The sequence below is a fragment of the Bufo bufo genome, chromosome 1 (genome assembly GCF_905171765.1).
Source record: "Bufo bufo chromosome 1, aBufBuf1.1, whole genome shotgun sequence".
Classification (NCBI taxonomy): Eukaryota; Metazoa; Chordata; class Amphibia; order Anura; family Bufonidae; genus Bufo; species Bufo bufo.
This window is the reverse complement of record NC_053389.1, coordinates 762,378,034-762,395,372: the sequence shown is the minus strand read 5'-3', so window position 1 is coordinate 762,395,372 and position 17,339 is coordinate 762,378,034. Positions and strand designations below refer to the sequence as shown.

General features: G+C 43.4%; 1 protein-coding gene across 1 annotated transcript in view; it reads left to right on the top strand.

The window, feature by feature from the left end:
* The window catches only part of LOC120986221 (adhesion G protein-coupled receptor E3-like), a 205,694-nt gene that overhangs the window by 151,469 nt on the left and 36,886 nt on the right, over positions 1-17,339 (top strand). The window contains exons 12-15 of the mRNA XM_040414660.1: positions 5,582-5,695; positions 14,661-14,839; positions 15,564-15,734; positions 16,627-16,830. Of these exons, the coding sequence (XP_040270594.1) occupies positions 5,582-5,695; positions 14,661-14,839; positions 15,564-15,734; positions 16,627-16,830 (668 nt within the window). The remainder of the gene's footprint in view (positions 1-5,581; positions 5,696-14,660; positions 14,840-15,563; positions 15,735-16,626; positions 16,831-17,339) is intronic.

The window sequence follows — 17,339 nt, the reverse complement described above, 5'->3', positions numbered from 1 at the left end:
TTTACAATTTATTTTATATTTGAAGAGGGGGGTGCAGATGAATTGAATTGACACAATTTTTTAATGATATAAATAAAAATGAGTTCTATCTGGAATTCACACCTACGCACAGCAGGAGTGAGGTCAACTTTTTAGATTTAACCATTTATATTCAGGATAATAAAATATATACTAAAACTTTTAATAAACCGACGGATACTAACAGTTTCATATTTAGAGTTGTCATCTTTCCCAATGGTTAGAGAATATACTAAAAAGTAAATTCATGAGGATTAAAAGAAACTGTACAAAAATTGAGGATTATGAAAAAGAGGCGAGAGAATTACAACAGAAGTTTGAATCAAAAGGGTATGATGAAGGTAAATTGAATGAACAGACAATAGCAGTGGGTAAATTGACTAGGAAAAGTTTACTGAACAAGAGTACAGAAAGTGAAAAAAGAAAAGAAAAAGATATAAAGTAGTAGTAGAAGTAGAAAACCACCTATCATTACACGGTACAATAGTCAAACCAAACAGTTTAAAAAAATCATTAAAAAACATTGGGATATTCTAAAGGAGGATAAAATAATAGGTGAGCATATCCCACATATCCCTAAGTTTGTATACAGGAAGATGATGAATATAGGTAACATTGTAGCAGCTACAAGTAAATGTGTCAGCACTAAGTCGGTAAACCAAAAAGAAATCAATCAATTATGGAAAGGTTTCTTCCCATGTGGAAGATGTGCGGCATGTAAAAAGTTAAAAATAGGGAGAAGATCAGGAGAACAGTTACAAGCAAAAAGTGCAGATGGCTCGTTCACACATAATATAAAAGACCATACTACCTGAAAAAATCGAGGTGTGATTTATTCACTTACATGCCCATGGTTATAAAGTATACATAGGGCGTACAAAGGAATTGCATTAATGCAGCTTAAAATTAGAATGTTGTGAAAAGGTTCCATATTCTAGGCTCAAAGTGTCACACTCTAGTCAGCTAATTAATCCATACCCCCTAAGCAAAGGGGACCTCAAAATTGTGACTTTGGGGTTTCATAAGCTGTAAGCCATAATCATCCAAATTATAACAAATAAAGGCTTGAAATATCTCTCTTTGCATGTAATGAGTCTCTCTCATATGTTAGTTTCACCTTTTAAGTTACATTACTGAAATAAATGAACTGTGCACAATATTCTAATTTTTCGAGTTTCACCTGTAGGAGAGTCATTCCTTGTCAAGACATTGCAAAGAAACATGTTGAAGGGACAAAATTCAGTGGATTGGAAATAGTAAAAGGTGATAAGAGGGCAGGGGATTACACTAAAACAATGTCGAAAGCAGAAACCAGATGGATTTTTAATATGAATACATTGGTGCCAGTGGGGTTAAATGCAGAGATTGAATTGTTTGGTTTTGAATGAATGGGGAGGTGGAAGGTGTTGATTTTTAAACATACCAGCCAAGGAAGGGTTAAATGGGAAAGAGGCTTATATAAGAACCACCTAGGAGAGTCAAGCCATATCCCTGATGAAGGATAGCGGTCTATCCGAAACACGTTGGATGCTTTTTTGATCCTCTTAGGCATTTGTAGTTTGGAAAGTGATGTCACAAGCCTCTACATGTGAGCAAAAGTTTTGTTTTTGGCATACTTACGGAGCATAGCCGCCGGCCGGGGCACGCTCTTTTATGCCGTAGAAGAGTACCTCAATCCCACCCTTCAAAAAAAAACACCGACACTGAGGAGACTTCAGATCCGTGTATCAAGGCTGCAGCAGAGTATAGCAAGGTAAAAACATTATCCTTGTAAGAAGCTGGGCATTTACACAAGTATATCCTCAGTATGGAGGTGTAAGAGAAGGGGGGGGAGTACATTGCGCAGGAACTTACATATCATACTGCAGGTTGGTCTTTTAAGCAACAGTAGCGGTACCGCAGCGTTAGCAATAGGGGATTATAGTGTGCAGAGCGCATGTGATATTTTAATACATATTTTGAAGAAAAAATAATCTGGGAAATACTTGATCATCAACTTTTAAATCTTTTTTTTTTTTTATAGATAGGAACAGAAAGCAAGTAAAGCTGCAGTCCATCCTTTGCTCCCTACTCACTTCAGCTCAGATCGACTCTCCATGTTTTCTTGTCTTGCTCCTTGATCCCTCCTGCTCTTCCATCCCATCCCTCTGCTTTTCATCTGATATAAAAGTCTGGCACTTCTACTGTATAAACGAAGGTCCCTTGTTTCAGAGAGCAAAATTTGTAGCAGAATATGTATTAAGTACAGTATAAGAGATTTTACAAAGAAAATAGAGATAACCCTTTCACTACCAGAAAGCTGGAGCGAAGTGCAAACATGGTGCTCGCTTGCACGTGGAACGGGTGTCATGACCGGCAGGTTATTTTTACACTATTTAGACATTTAAAAAAACTATACATATGTGGTATCATTGTAAATGTACTGACCCAGAGAATGAAGGGCACAGGTCATTTTTTCCGCAAAGGGAACGCCGCGGGCACAAAACCCATAAAACGGTGGAAGAATTGCACTACGTTGTATGCCATATTAAATGGTGGCTTTAGAAAGTACCATTTGTCCCCCAAAAAATAAGCCCTCACACAGCTATGTGAGCAGAAAAATAAAGTTATGGCTCAAGAAATATAGGGAAGAAAAATGAAAACGAAAAAAACTCTGGTATCCTAAGGGTTAAGGGTAGAGTTTGGGTTTTAAGTGAATTGCGTAATGGATTCGGTTCTCACGGAATCCATAACGTAATTCAATGCTGGCATGCCAAATGGAACTTGTATTACGCGGCATGTCCGCCGCACGGACGTTGCCCGTACATTGAAGACTGCAAATTGCGGTCCCCAATGCACGGAACAGCCGTGTGCATGAGGCCTTCACTTCCAAAAAATCTCCTATCAGTCTTCAGTGAAAATTGGACGCACAACGGATGACATCCGTGGTGTGTCCGTGATTTTCATAGACCCATACACTTTTATGGGCGTGCTTGGTTTGCATCACGGATCAAAGTAGTGCATGTCTCTGATTTTTTTTTTTTACTGACCCACGGTCAGTAAAAAAAATACTGAAATGTGAACAGACACATTTAAATCAATGGGTACGTATGCTGTGCATGGAAAATGCGGACGGCACAGGTTAGTAAAAAACGGAAATGTGGACGAGGCCTTATAGTTCTCATAGGGACCTATAACAAGCAATCATTAGATTGCTTGTCTCATAGACTCCAATGCGGAGTCAATGAGAATCTTATTATGTTCCTATGGAGCTTACAGACAGGCGCTCCATAGAAACTAATATAACGCAGCCTCCTGTCACACAGGAGGACAGGGGGTGTCCCATACATGCTCCGGCACTCCCGATCCCTGTCGAGGGGAGCCGGAGCCCACCCGGAAGCAGTTTTAGGGCATCCAGATGCCATGGTCACATTTGATCATGGCATCTGAGGGGTTAAACGTCAGCGACTATCATTACCAACAGTCGCGGACATTAGTGCAGGATGCCATTTTTAAATGCCCTACCACCGACGGAGGGAAAGGGTTAATAGGCTATCAATATCAAAACCTGGAACTATACAGCTCTGGTACTAAAACTACACAGCAATGTCCTATTTGTAGTGCTGCTTCAGTTCAATCAGAGCAGCGCTGCAGTTACCAGCTCCATCTACTGCATAATGGTCGGAGCTGTGTAGTTCCGGTGCCTTCTTCAGGCACCAGTACGTCAAGGTAACTTAAAACATATCTGATTAGTAGATGATTGGTGGGGGTGCAGGGTGTCAGACTCCTGCTGCTCTGATGTTGATGGCCTATCCTGGACAACCCCTTTAGGCGACGCATTTCAAATAGAGAAAATATGAACGGGAGTTTACCTTTAGGGGTATACAGACTGCAGATAAGCCTTGGCACAACAGATCACTCTACCATGCAAAGGCCCTTAAAGGGGTTATCCGAGTTAACTTAATTTCTCTCTATGGCTTTATTTCTCCTATACATTAGTTTTCCTAAATCACTTGCAGTACCTATCTTGTGCCGTTTCTCTGCTACACTAAACAGTCATGTGACCGCCCACGTCATCAGCTGTGACGTTCCGTTTACATGGAGCTCTCTGCTTGTCGGAGTGACTAAGCCATGTAAACGGAACGTCATCAGCCTTGGCCACGCCCCCACCTCTCTGGATTACAGTCCGTGCGGCTGTGAGTTGATCGCGCATGCGCGATCCTCACTTGTGCAGCGGCTACCTCAAAGTTCCTCCCTGCGGCTAATAGGTGATCGCATATGCGCGATCATCAGGCCAGGCAAAAGCAGCAATAGCTTGGGGCCCCGAACTGGTTGGGGCCCCGAGCTGGCCAAGCAGAGTAACAGTCAGAAGATCCAATGGTATAAAATATTCTAACCCCCAGGCGTTCCCATGGTGACGGGGACGCTTGCCTGGTTAGAATATACCATCGGATCTGAGTTTTTCGAGCTCAGTGAGATCGTAAAAAACTCAAATCCGATGGTATATTCTAACTCCCAAGCGTTCCCATGGTGAGAGGGACGCTTGCCTGGGGGTTAGAATATACAGGGCGCTGTAGTGAGCTCTTTAGTTGCATTATTACAGGATATCTCTTAGCTCTGTACTCCGGTAATAGCAGAGCAGGCAGTTCGGGGGGCGGCGCTCACTCACTGTCACTGACGTCACGCGCCTGCTCCTCCCACTAGGCGGAGCAGGCGCGTGACGTCAGTGAATGAACGCTGCCTGCACTGCCTGCTGTTGTTACCGGAGCTCAGCCAAAGTAAGAGTCAGAGACTCTGAGATTTCAAAATAATAAGAAAATACCTCTGCATTGAGAAATGAAGTGACTGATTAGTACTGCTGCTGTGAGCGTCGGGGAGGGGGATCTGTGGATGGCACTGTAGGGGGATCTGTGGTCTGTGGATGGCAGGCAGTGCCATCCACAGATCCCCCTACAGTGCCATCCACAGATCCCCCCTAAACAGTGCCATCCGCAGATCTCCCCCATAAACAGTGCCATCCACTGATCCCCCCTAAACATTGCCATCCACAGATCCCCCCTCCCCTAAACAGTGCCATGATCATCATGATGGCACTGTTTAGGGGGGATCTGTGGATGGCACTGTTTAGGGGAGGGGGGATCTGTGGATGGCACTGTTTAGAGGGGAGAGATGTGTGGATGGCACTGTTTAGGGGAGGGGGGATCTGTGGATGGCACTGTAGGGGGATCTGTGGATGGCACTGCAGGGTGAGGAGAAGGTCAGATCAACCCCTCCCACAAATATTCATGAGGGAGAGATGAGTCATTGTTGTTACTGCTGCATGTAAACACAGCAATAACAGAACCTAGAAAAGGTGTAAAGATCGTTTTTTTTTTTCAAAAAATTAAGCTTGACTAATGTATATGTATATCCTGATTAATTTGGTTAGGTTTTATTTTTTTTCCCATAACTCGGATAACCCCTTTAAGTATTATGGCTGTTTTTGCATTAGGGCCCAAAAGTCATTTATGCCTTTTGCTAAGGATCACAGTGGATATATGTAAAAAACCCAATTTATCTAATTATCTGAGTTTCTGTTTTTCAGCTATCTCCATGAAAGTTTCCAGTGGCCACTGCACCTCTGTTGGCTTGATCTTTAGGCTGATGTTGAATGACAACCTTATGGAAGTTCCATGTGATCAGTTAGATCGAGATACAGGTAACGTGAATTGTGTATTATAATTCTACATCAAAATAGTCATCAGAGAGGTTACTAGCATTACTACTTTTAAGCTTCAGCTCAATCCAAAAGTTTTACTCTGATCTGCCCCATCATTCCCATGAAGCCCATTTCTGGACAGTCTTCATCCCAATTGATTTCCTTGAGCTAAGGTAGGCGTCATCCATACTTTTGGTCTTCACATCAATCCAAAAGTTACACTCTGATTTGACATATACTCACATGCCGCAAGCTCCTGCAAGTTTGTATAAGGAATTAGGCCAGAAGTAGAAGAATAGAAGTCTCTATTTCCTTATTGCAAGATAGGAGTTGTAGTACACAGTGTGCAGTCGTGGCCAAAAGTTTTGAGAATGACACAAATATTAGTTTTCACAAAGTTTGCTGCTAAACTGCTTTTAGATCTTTGATTCAGTTGTTTCTGTGATGTAGTGAAATATAATTACACGCACTTCATACGTTTCAAAGGCTTTTATCGACAATTACATGACATTTATGCAAAGAGTCAGTATTTGCAGTGTTGGCCCTTCTTTTTCAGGACCTCTGCAATTCGACTGGGCATGCTCTCAATCAACTTCTGGGCCAATTCCTGACTGATAGCAACCCATTCTTTCATAATCACTTCTTGGAGTTTGTCAGAATTAGTGGGTTTTTGTTTGTCCACCCGCCTCTTGAGGATTGACCACAAGTTCTCAATGGGATTAAGATCTGGGGAGTTTCCAGGCCATGGACCCAAAATGTCAGCGTTTTGGTCCCCGAGCCACTTAGTTATCACTTTTGCCTTATGGCACGGTGCTCCATCGTGCTGGAAAATGCATTGTTCTTCACCAAACTGTTGTTGGATTGTTGGAAGAAGTTGCTGTTGGAGGGTGTTTTGGTACCATTCTTTATTCATGGCTGTGTTTTTGGACAAAATTGTGAGTGAGCCCACTCCCTTGGATGAGAAGCAACCCCACACATGAATGGTCTCAGGATGCTTTACTGTTGGCATGACACAGGACTGATGGTAGCGCTCACCTTTTCTTCTCCGGACAAGCCATTTTCCAGATGCCCCAAACAATCGGAAAGAGGCTTCATCGGAGAATATGACTTTGCCCCAGTCCTCAGCAGTCCATTCACCATACTTTCTGCAGAAGAACAATCTGTCCCTGATGTTTATTTTGGAGAGAAGTGGCTTCTTTGCTGCCCTTCTTGACACCAGGCATCTTCCAAAAGTCTTCGCCTTACTGTGCGTGCAGATGCTCTCACACCTGCCTGCTGCCATTCCTGAGCAAGCTCTGCACTGGTGGCACTCCGATCCCGCAGCTGAATCCTCTTTAAGAGACGATCCTGGCGCTTGCTGGACTTTCTTGGACGCCCTGAAGCCTTCTTAACAAGAATTGAACCTATTTCCTTGAAGTTCTTGATGATCCTATAAATTGTTGATTGAGGTGCAATCTTAGTAGCCACAATATCCTTGCCTGTGAAGCCATTTTTATGCAACGCAATGATGGCTGCACGCGTTTCTTTGCAGGTCACCATGGTTAACAATGAAAGAACAATGATTTCAAGCATCACCCTCCTTTTAACATGTCAAGTCTGCCATTTTAACCCAATCAGCCTGACATAATGATCTCCAGCCTTGTGCTCGTCAACATTCTCACCTGAGTTAACAAGACGATTACTGAAATGATCTCAGCAGGTCCTTTAATTACAGCAATGAAATGCAGTGGAAAGGTTTTTTTGGGGATTAAGTTAATTTTCATGGCAAAGAAGGACTATGCAATTCATATGATCACTCTTCATAACATTCTGGAGTATATGCAAATTGCCAAAACTTTTGGCCACGACTGTAGTTTCTCTCCCCAGTTGAAGTCTGGTGTTTGGGAGTGACAGATGATGGTACCTTTGGTATGCTACCTTGCTGATGTCTCTCCTCTGAACTTTTGGCTAACAGCTGAAAGCCAGCACTTGTGGCTGTGGGTGTCCACTGTGTAAAATACAGGCTTTTTTGAGTTGGCCTGGCCTGGATGGGAAGGTGATAGGCATGAGCAGTAGTACCTAACCTGCAGAAAAGTCTGGATAGCTATGGTTGGTGGTCACTTTGCTGACTGTAAATGCTATAGCATTCCCATGAAGCCCATTTTTGAAAATTAGGAAATTGTTTGTTTCCTTCCTTGAGCTAAGGTAGCCTCCAGACCATGCTCAGCAAATCAGCCTGATTGGGCTTACTTAACATTTGACCTATTTTCTGTTGTCTCTAACTTTATATTAAAATTGTTTCCTGATGTATTTCTAGAGTGTAATAATATTACAGGCTATAGCTACTAGAGAGGGGTCGTTGATCCAGGGAGGTATTCTGATTGCCTGATTGGAGTCAGGAAGGAATTGTTTTCCCCTTAATGCCTCATGCACACGACCGTTGTTCTGGTCCGCATCCGAGCCGCAGTTTTTGCGGCTCGGGTGCGGACCCATTCACTTCAATGGGGCCGCAAAAGATACGGACAGCACTCCGTGTGCTGTCTGCATCTGTTGCTCCATTCCGTAGCCCCGCAAAAAAAATATATAACATGTCCTATTCTTGTCCGTTTTGCGGATAAGAATAGGTATTTCTACAATGGGCCGCCTGTTCCGTTCCGCAAATTGCGAAAAGCACACAAACAAGCAGTTGCTAAAGTACATTAAACAGTAAACATCCCGCTGGCTGTCACCCCACCAACTCCACCTGGGCAAGGTGGTTAGCGACATTGACCACAATGTCCTGACCGTCCTGAACCTGGGGAAAATAACACCCTGCATGGCCTTTTTAAATGCTGCACTGGCTTGCCCAAGGTGCTAGCAATGTCCAGGAGGCTGTCCCTCTTTTCAGCCATTCTCAAGTGGTGAGGAATGCTCTCCTGGACTTGCAGCTACAGCACTTACGCCTCTTTCACACTACCGTTTTTTATTTCCGTTTTGCAGGCCGTTTTTTGCGTTCCGTATACGGAACCATTCATTTCAATGGTTCCGCAAAAAAAATGGAATGTACTCCGTATGCATTGCAGTTCCATTGAAAGATAGAATATGTCCTATTATTGCCGGCAAATCACGTTCCGTGGCTCCATTCAAGTCAATGGGTCAGTGAAAAAAACAGAACACATACGGAAATGCATCCGTATGTCTTCCGTATCCGTTCCGTTTTTGCAGAACCATCTATTGAAAATGTTATGCCCAGCCCAATTTTTTCTATGTAATTACTGTATACTGTATATGCCATACGGAAAAATGGAACGGAAACACAACGGAAACAAAAAAACGGAACAACGGATCCGTGAAAAACGGACCGCAAAACACTGAAATAGCCATACGGTAGTGTGAAAGAGGCCTTTGGGTAATTTCACACTTGCGTTGTTTGATTCCGGCAGGCAGTTCCGTTGCCTGAACTGACTGCCTTATCAGGCAAACTGTATGCAAACGCATGTCATTTTTTCTAACTGATCAGGCATTTTTCAGACTGATTAGGATCCTGATCAGTCTGAAAAATGCCTGATCAGTCAGAAAAATGCATTGCAATACCGGATCCGTTTTTCCGGTGTCATCAGGCAAAACGGAACCGGTATTTATTTTTTTCTTTCTCATTTTTAAAGGTCTGCGCATGCGCAGACCGGAGGGACGGATCCAGCATTCCGGTATTTTGAATGCCGGATCCGGCACTAATACCCTCCTATGGAAAAAAATGCCGGATCCAGCATTCAGGCAACTCTTGCGTTTTTTTCGCCGGAGATAAAACCGTAGCATGCTACGGTTTTCTCTTTTGCCTGATCAGTCAAAAAGACTGAACTGAAGACATCCTGATGCATCCTGAACAGATTTCTCTCCATTCAGAATGCATGGGGATATGCCTGATCAGTTCTTTTCCGGTATAGAGCCCCTGTGACGGAACTCTATGCCGGAAAAGAAAAACGCTAGTGTGAAAGTAGCCTCTGCTACGTTCCAACTTGCTGGGATTCAACATTGCACATGCTAGAGTGTCTGTACGAGCAGCAAAAAGCTATGAATGATTTTGTAATGCACCAGACCGCTTCAGAAGCGGGCAAGTGTTGTTTCCAGGCCGTCATTCATGCTGCATTTGTCCCTCACCCCCACCACTATTAATGCTACACATCTGCCACTACTACCACTAATACCAGTACTAACACTACTACTACCCATACACAGCCGACCTTCTGCCTTGTACTGTATGTGCAGTACGCAGCCCTGCAGGGTGAGCAAATGTGAGGTCATGGTTAATAGGCAGAACAAGGGTTGCTCTTGGTACTCACAGTTTTTATATACCCTGGGCAGGCGTACAGCAGTGATGGAGAGGTTGGCACATGGATCCTCTGGGGCACTTTCTGTGTATAGGGACCAGGCCAGGTGGTAGGTGAGGTGCAGGGGCGTAACGATCGCGGTCGCAGGGGGTGCGACTGCGACCGGGCCCGGCGGGGGGAGGGGGCCCGCTGTACTAACATGTAATGAAGAGCTGTGACGGGGCCCGGCATGAAGTACAGTGACAATGCCAGCCCCGTCAGGGCGCTCCATTACACGTTTAATATTATGAGGCAAGGTGGGGGAGGTTTGCGCAGAGAGGGGGAGGAGGAAGAGGGGGGACGCGCGCACTCACTCATATACACTCGGCCCGGCAGTTCTTGTCACTGCCGGGCTGTCTCCAGATCATCAGTGAAGCAGTAGCTCTAGCGCTCCCTCTGCTGGCCGCACATCGCGCTGCTGGCTGTGGGAGGAGCTCTGAAGGCCCGGGAAACTGCCTTCAGTACAGCCAGCAGCGCGATGTGAGTGTGGCAGTGAAACATCAGGGAAGAGGGTAAGTATGTTTTTTTTTTTTTTTTGCAGACTGGGGGCAAAGGGGAAGGGGGGGCACAAAAGTGTGCATCTCTACTGAGGGGGCACCTAATCTGTCATAACTACTGTGAGGGGGGCACATATAAAGGCATTACTATGAGGGGGCACATATATCAACTACTGTGAGGGGGGGCACATAATCTGGCATAACCACTGTGAGGGGTACATATGTGGGCATATCTAATGTGAGGGGCACATAATCTAGCATAACCACTGTAGGGGGGCACGTATCTGGTCATTACTGTGAGGGGCAAATAATCTGGCATAACTACTGTGAGTGGGCACATATCTGGTCATAACTACTGTGAGGGGGAACATATCTGGCCATAACTACTGTGAGGGGCACATATCTTGCTATATCCACTGTGAGGGACACATATCTGGGCATATCCACTGTGAGGGGCACATATCTGGGCATATTCACTGTGAAGGGGGCACATATCTGGGCATAACTACTGTGAAGGGGGCACATATCTGGCATAAATACCGTGAGGGGGCACATATTTGGCATAACTCCTGTTAGGGGGCACATATTTGGCATATCTACTGTTAGGAGGCACATATCTGGGCATAACTACTGTGACAGGAACAAAGGTGGGCTTAATTACTGTGAAAGGCCACAAGGTGGGCATTAGTACTGTGAGGGGCCACAATGTGGGCATTAGTACTGTGTGGTAGCACTTAGGGGAAATGTCCTAAATTACCCTGCTATACATTGGCATAGCTCAGTCTACCAGGCCAGCACAGCGCCCCCTGCTGGTGATTTCATAGGGGCAGTCACCATCCCTTCCTTATGTGATTATTCATTTTTTTCTCTATCACCACAGGGACCTTGTTCTGGATCCAGTGGACATCACGCCGAAGCCAGCGACACCCTGGATGACGTAGGACCAGATTTTATTAGGACTGGGTTAGTGTAGCCATGCATTGGGCTTAGGGCTCTTTAACACAAGCGGATCCCGTGTGGCTAATCCGCTGTGTGAAAGAGTGCCAAGCCCCGCTCCGGACAGCAGAGACACGTAGCAGTAACATAATTGATAATGCTCTGTGCCTCTCTATGATCGTTTTGCTACAAACTCACAGTGACAACTTTATCTCACTGTGATTTTGTAGTAAAAAGGTCACAGAGAGGCACGGAGCATTATCAATCATGTTACTGCTCCGTGTCTCTGCTGTCCGGAATGGAGCTTGGCCCTCATTCACGCAGCGGACTAACCACAAGGGAAAGAGCCCTTCGTAAGAAAATCTGCCGCTTCTTTGTAAAAAGGGGGGGGGGGCCCCGATCCAAAGTTTGCACTGGGGCCCATAACACTCTAGTTACGCCACTGGTGAGGTGCCCTAGGTGTTATAGGTTTAGTGTGCCTGTGGCAAGATCCCTTAAAGTTCGTGACGCCAGTGCCGGTAACGGTGGCACACCGATTTCTTGTAGTAATAATTGAGGAACACATAGAAACATAGAAACATAGAATGTGTCGGCAGATAAGAACCATTTGGCCCATCTAGTCTGCCCAATATATCTGAATCCTATTAATAGCCCCTGGCCCTATCTTATATGAAGGATAGCCTTATGCCTATCCCATGCATGCTTAAACTCCTTCACTGTATTTGCAGCTACCACTTCTGCATGAAGGCTATTCCATGCATCCACTACTCTCTCAGTAAAGTAATACTTCCTGATATTACTTTTAAACCTTTGCCCCTCTAATTTAAAACTGTGTCCTCTTGTGGTAGTTTTTCTTCTTTTAAATATGCTCTCCTCCTTTACCGAGTTGATTCCCTTTATGTATTTAAAAGTTTCTATCATATCCCCTCTGTCTCTTCTTTCTTCCAAGCTATACATATTAAGGTCCTTTAACCTTTCCTGGTAAGTTTTATCCTGCAATCCATGTACTAGTTTAGTAGCTCTTCTCTGAACTCTCTCTAGAGTATCTATATCCTTCTGGAGATATGGCCTCTAGTACTGCGCACAATACTCCAAGTGAGGTCTCACCAGTGTTCTGTACAGCGGCATAAGCACTTCACTCTTTCTACTGCTTATACCTCTCCCTATACATCCAAGCATTCTGCTGGCATTTCGTGCTGCCCTATTACATTGTCTTCCCACCTTTAAGTCTTCTGAAATAATTACTCCTAAATCCCTTTCCTCAGATACTGAGGTCAGGACTGCAGTGAACCAAAACTTCCTTTTACTGAACAATTTAACCATTTACAGTCTTTGGTCAGTTCCACATGTAAAAGCTGGTGACAGGCAGGCTTTACATCAAATGGCAGGCAATGTTCTTTGCGAGATACTCAGAGGGTTACACTTACAGATCAGGCTGCACTTTTCCTCAGGATCCTGTCTGTCTTTCTCCAAGGCCTGTATGTCCTATTGCTGGCTTTATCCTTGGTTAGGGAAAACTTCCTCTCGTATATGTCTCCTTGCTTTAAATATATCCTTCTGCCCTTCAGCTCTCTGTTTGGCTGGAATTAACTTGGCTCTGCACCGTACTTTTATAGGAACTTAGTTTCTCAGGAGGCAGACTCTTCTCCTGGTGCAACTTTTAAACTTCTTTTACTCAGGAACCCTCAGGAAGGCTAGACTGTACTCACTAACCTCCTGGAATATACTGCACTAACTCCTTCCTGTCTGGGCCTAACTTTATATATACTAGGGGGTTCCCTAGCTCCCTCTACAGCTTGGGAGGAGAAACTACACCCCTGACAGGCCTGGTACACAGGAATTAACATGGCATTACAATGCAATACAAAATACCATTCTCCCACAGGAGGTGGGAGCAACATAACCCTTAGTAGTGCCCACCTTTACGTAGTGGGACACTACATATGTTCCATGCTATGCTGCTTCTGCTGCCGCTACTATTGTGGCTATATGCCTCTGATTACTCTACACTCCCCACGCCCACACTACACTGCTGCTCCCAATTAAAAGAGAGAATTTTTCTACGCTTATTCACAACAAGCCACATTTTCTTCTGACCATTAACACTTGTGCATGTCATATGGCCAGGCATTCTCATCCTGTCAAAGCATAATTTTTGGGTGCTTGGTCCCCCAACAAGCAACTTTTCCAAAAAATGTGATCCCATAACACTGTGGGTGTTTAAACACCATCTGCCCCTGATAAGGGAACATTGTTGTGAGCTTTAGAATATGAAAAAGCATAAGGCTACTGTCACACTAGCGTTTTTGCTGGATCCGGCAGGGCTCAGCAAAAACACTTCCGTTACTGATAATACAACCATCTGCATCCGTTATGAACGGATCCGGTTGTATTTTCTTTCACATAGCAATGACGGATCTGTCATGAACACCATTGAAAGTCAATGGGGGGCGGATCCGTTTTCTATTGTGTCAGATTGTCAGAGAAAATGGATCCGACCCCATTGACTTGCATTGTGGGTCATGCTGGATCCGTTTTGCTCCGCATCCCATGACGGAAAGAAAAACGCAGTTTGCTCTCCGGTATGGGAACGCAGCTAAACGGAATGGAATACTTTTTGGAGCATTCCGTTCTGTTTACTTACGTTTTGTCCCCATTAACAATGAATGGGACAAAACAGAAGCGTTTTTCTCCAGTATTGAGATCCTATAAAAATAAGAAAGTAGCCTAACATATGTGCCATCAAACATCCGTTTACCCATAGCTATGTACTGTATGTCAGTGTCACTTAGACAAAAAATTCTAGAGGGTGTTATTTACCAGTTTCTAGGACAATTGGAGGCAATCTGGTTTGGTCCGAATCAACTTGGGTCCGAACCAAACTTTTTGAAAAATTCGGCAAACCTGAACCAAACAGAACCTCAACAGGTTCGCTTATGTCTTTGGTGCTGATGCACAATTGTCCACCTGATCTAAAACTCATTTATGGATGCACTTAGTGTGCACCACATTCAATATAAGATGGTGCAATCATTTTTATAAAAGGTGCACTATAATATTTGACTTTTTACGAATACTAGTCCTATGCATTTTAGATTGTAAGCATAATTTGTGATTGCTGTGTCTACCCGCCAGATCATAGTGTTTGACTACAACATGTGTGCTGTGCTTATCGTTTTCATATACTGACTGCCTTTCTTCCATTAGATGGTGGTGTTTTTATTGTCTACAAAGACCTTGATTCCAGCTTAAATGGTAATATACTCAAGTCCTCACAGATCTCAGAAGATGATGATGACATGGCTATAGTCAATTCAAGGGTGGTCACTGGTGCCATTACAAGAACTCTAACTTCACAAGTGACATTCAAGCTTGCTCATATTCGGGTTGGTATATTGAGGAATAGGATTTGGTTAAAGGGGTAGTTGACTCATCTTGACGTTTATGGCATAGCAATAAAATATTCCATAAACATCCAATAGGTGTGGGACCCCCTCCTGTCTCAAGAATGGAGCTCAACTGGGAACAGAGAGGATATTGTGCATGTGTGGCTTACTCCATTCACTGATATGAGGTTTTCAAAAATAGTAAGCGCATTATTTTTGAAAATCCCATAGCAGTGAATTGAGAAAGTCATGCCTGCACAGCATCCTCTCTATTCCCAGCTGAGCTTTGTTATTGAGATAGGAATGGGTCCTAGAGGTGGGACCCCCACTTATTGGACATTTATGGTATATCCTATCGGTATGCCATAAGTGTCCAGTTGGAACAACTCCTCCAATGTTGGATAAAGAGTGAGCAATGAATTTTTAAAATGACAACAGTTGTTTGAAAGTATCACCGTTCTCTGGAGATCTTGCATCAAATGGTACGACAAAACAAGTCAGTATTAAGGAATGAGGTACAGGAGAAGAAGCCGTGTTTTTACTGAAATATCTGAAAAATATGTAGGCCTTCAAGAAGGCAATAGTAATCCTTCCACCAACCCACCTATCCATTCCACAGCAGAATGGAAAATCTTTTAAGTTTCATGTGTTTTGATATTGTGACTGTCCTCAATGCTCCTATATGTTAGGAATACAAGGAATTGCTTAACGTTTATCATTCCAGAGTCTCAAGAATTTTCACAATCCGGTGTGTGTTTTTTGGGACCCTATAAAGAATGGTTGGAGCACAGATGGATGTACCACCAAATCTTCAGAATCTAATGATACACACACGACCTGCTCCTGCAACCATTTGTCCAGCTTTGCAGTAATCATGGCACCATTAGGACTTGAGGTGATTAAATGTTTTGTTCTGGAAATTATGCTGTTTTAACCATGAGAAAGGACAGGATTTTTTTTAATGAAAAAATAATAATTATCAGGGACAACCAGTGAAAATTCCTTCTCTCTCTTCCACTTGTAAATTTGGACAATGCTCAGTGAGAGCAGGTGAGCATTTTGATGTCCCACTGACATTTTGATGTGGGCCTGGTTAAAATCAAGATGGGTTATGGTTTGCTGAAATGGTGAATAGCCTTGAGATTGCTCCCATGACCATATTTTAAAAGGTGCTATCAGCTGATTATACTGTATAGTTGTAGCAGAACCATTTTTTAAGATCATGCTGTGGTCTCTGTTTACCACTGATATCTGACTGAGATGAAATGTCCTCGCTTCTGGGCAGGAACATCAGTGATCCTTCAGTGGAAAATTTCCATTAATGCACAGTCCAACTTTACGGTATGCAATTTTGTTATCCTGAGAGGTCAATAATAAATGTGCTGCAACTAAAATTGCCAAGGAGGAATCCTTCAAATGAATACATATTCCTATCAATCCAGAGCTTAGAGTGTGAGGGAGTGGTTTTTAACCAAGATGGACTGCCCAACCAATATAAAAGAGAATTGCCTGGAGGATACAGTCTCTTACACAATAATGGGTCTAAAGGTCCAGAAATCCCATTTGTTGGTGACTTTGGAGCCAATAACTAATCACAAGGGTCTTTCTCTTATAGGATGATACACAGATAACCTATTAGATCTTAAGATATGTCCTGTGTGTACGATAGCAACAAAGGTTATGATGCAATGTGGAATTGGCCTTTAGAATCATGCCATATGTTTGGGCAAAGGATTGAACCATATAGGTTCTAACTCTGCTAAGCAATATATATTTCTTTTTTACAGGACATACAGGACAATCATGCCCTTACCATTCTTTCTTATTTTGGCCTAATTGTATCTGTTTTATGCCTGGCGCTGACTCTTCTCACCTTTGTCCTTTGCCGCACTCTGAGGAGCGCTCACACATCTGTCTTGACCGCTCTGTGCAGTTGTCTTTTCCTTGGCCAGGTTCTATTTCTAGTGGGAATTAATCAAACATGCAACAAGGTAAGTCACCCAGAAATTCACTTATTCTGCATCCTAGTCTCTAGTAAATTTGCAATTAAAATGAAATGCTGTGGAAACACGTTGAGCCATACATGATGGAAATGTCTTATACATGGGGAAATACAGCTAAAACTCCCACCATATTTATTTTAATAATTACAGGGTTAGTGTCTAAGTTAAGGTCTAGCATGGTTGGTCAATATTGCTTCAGCTGTGGCAAAATACAATTTCCTTCTGCATTTCTGATATAAAGAAATGTTAGATGATTACTAACTGTTCATACAACTTTGCATAGATCAGTAGTACAGGTCAATACAAAAAACCTTGTAATATATCTTATCAGAAAAATATGTATCTTTCCACTTATCAGCTCTTTTACTTCCACCCCTCAAACTAACATTCTCTGAGACCGACTGTGGGCTTATTCTTTTTTCCCCTCCCTACTTTATAGACTTCTATGGGCAGCATGTAATCTGACACTTTAGTGAGCTGGCAGTCTTCTATTTGCC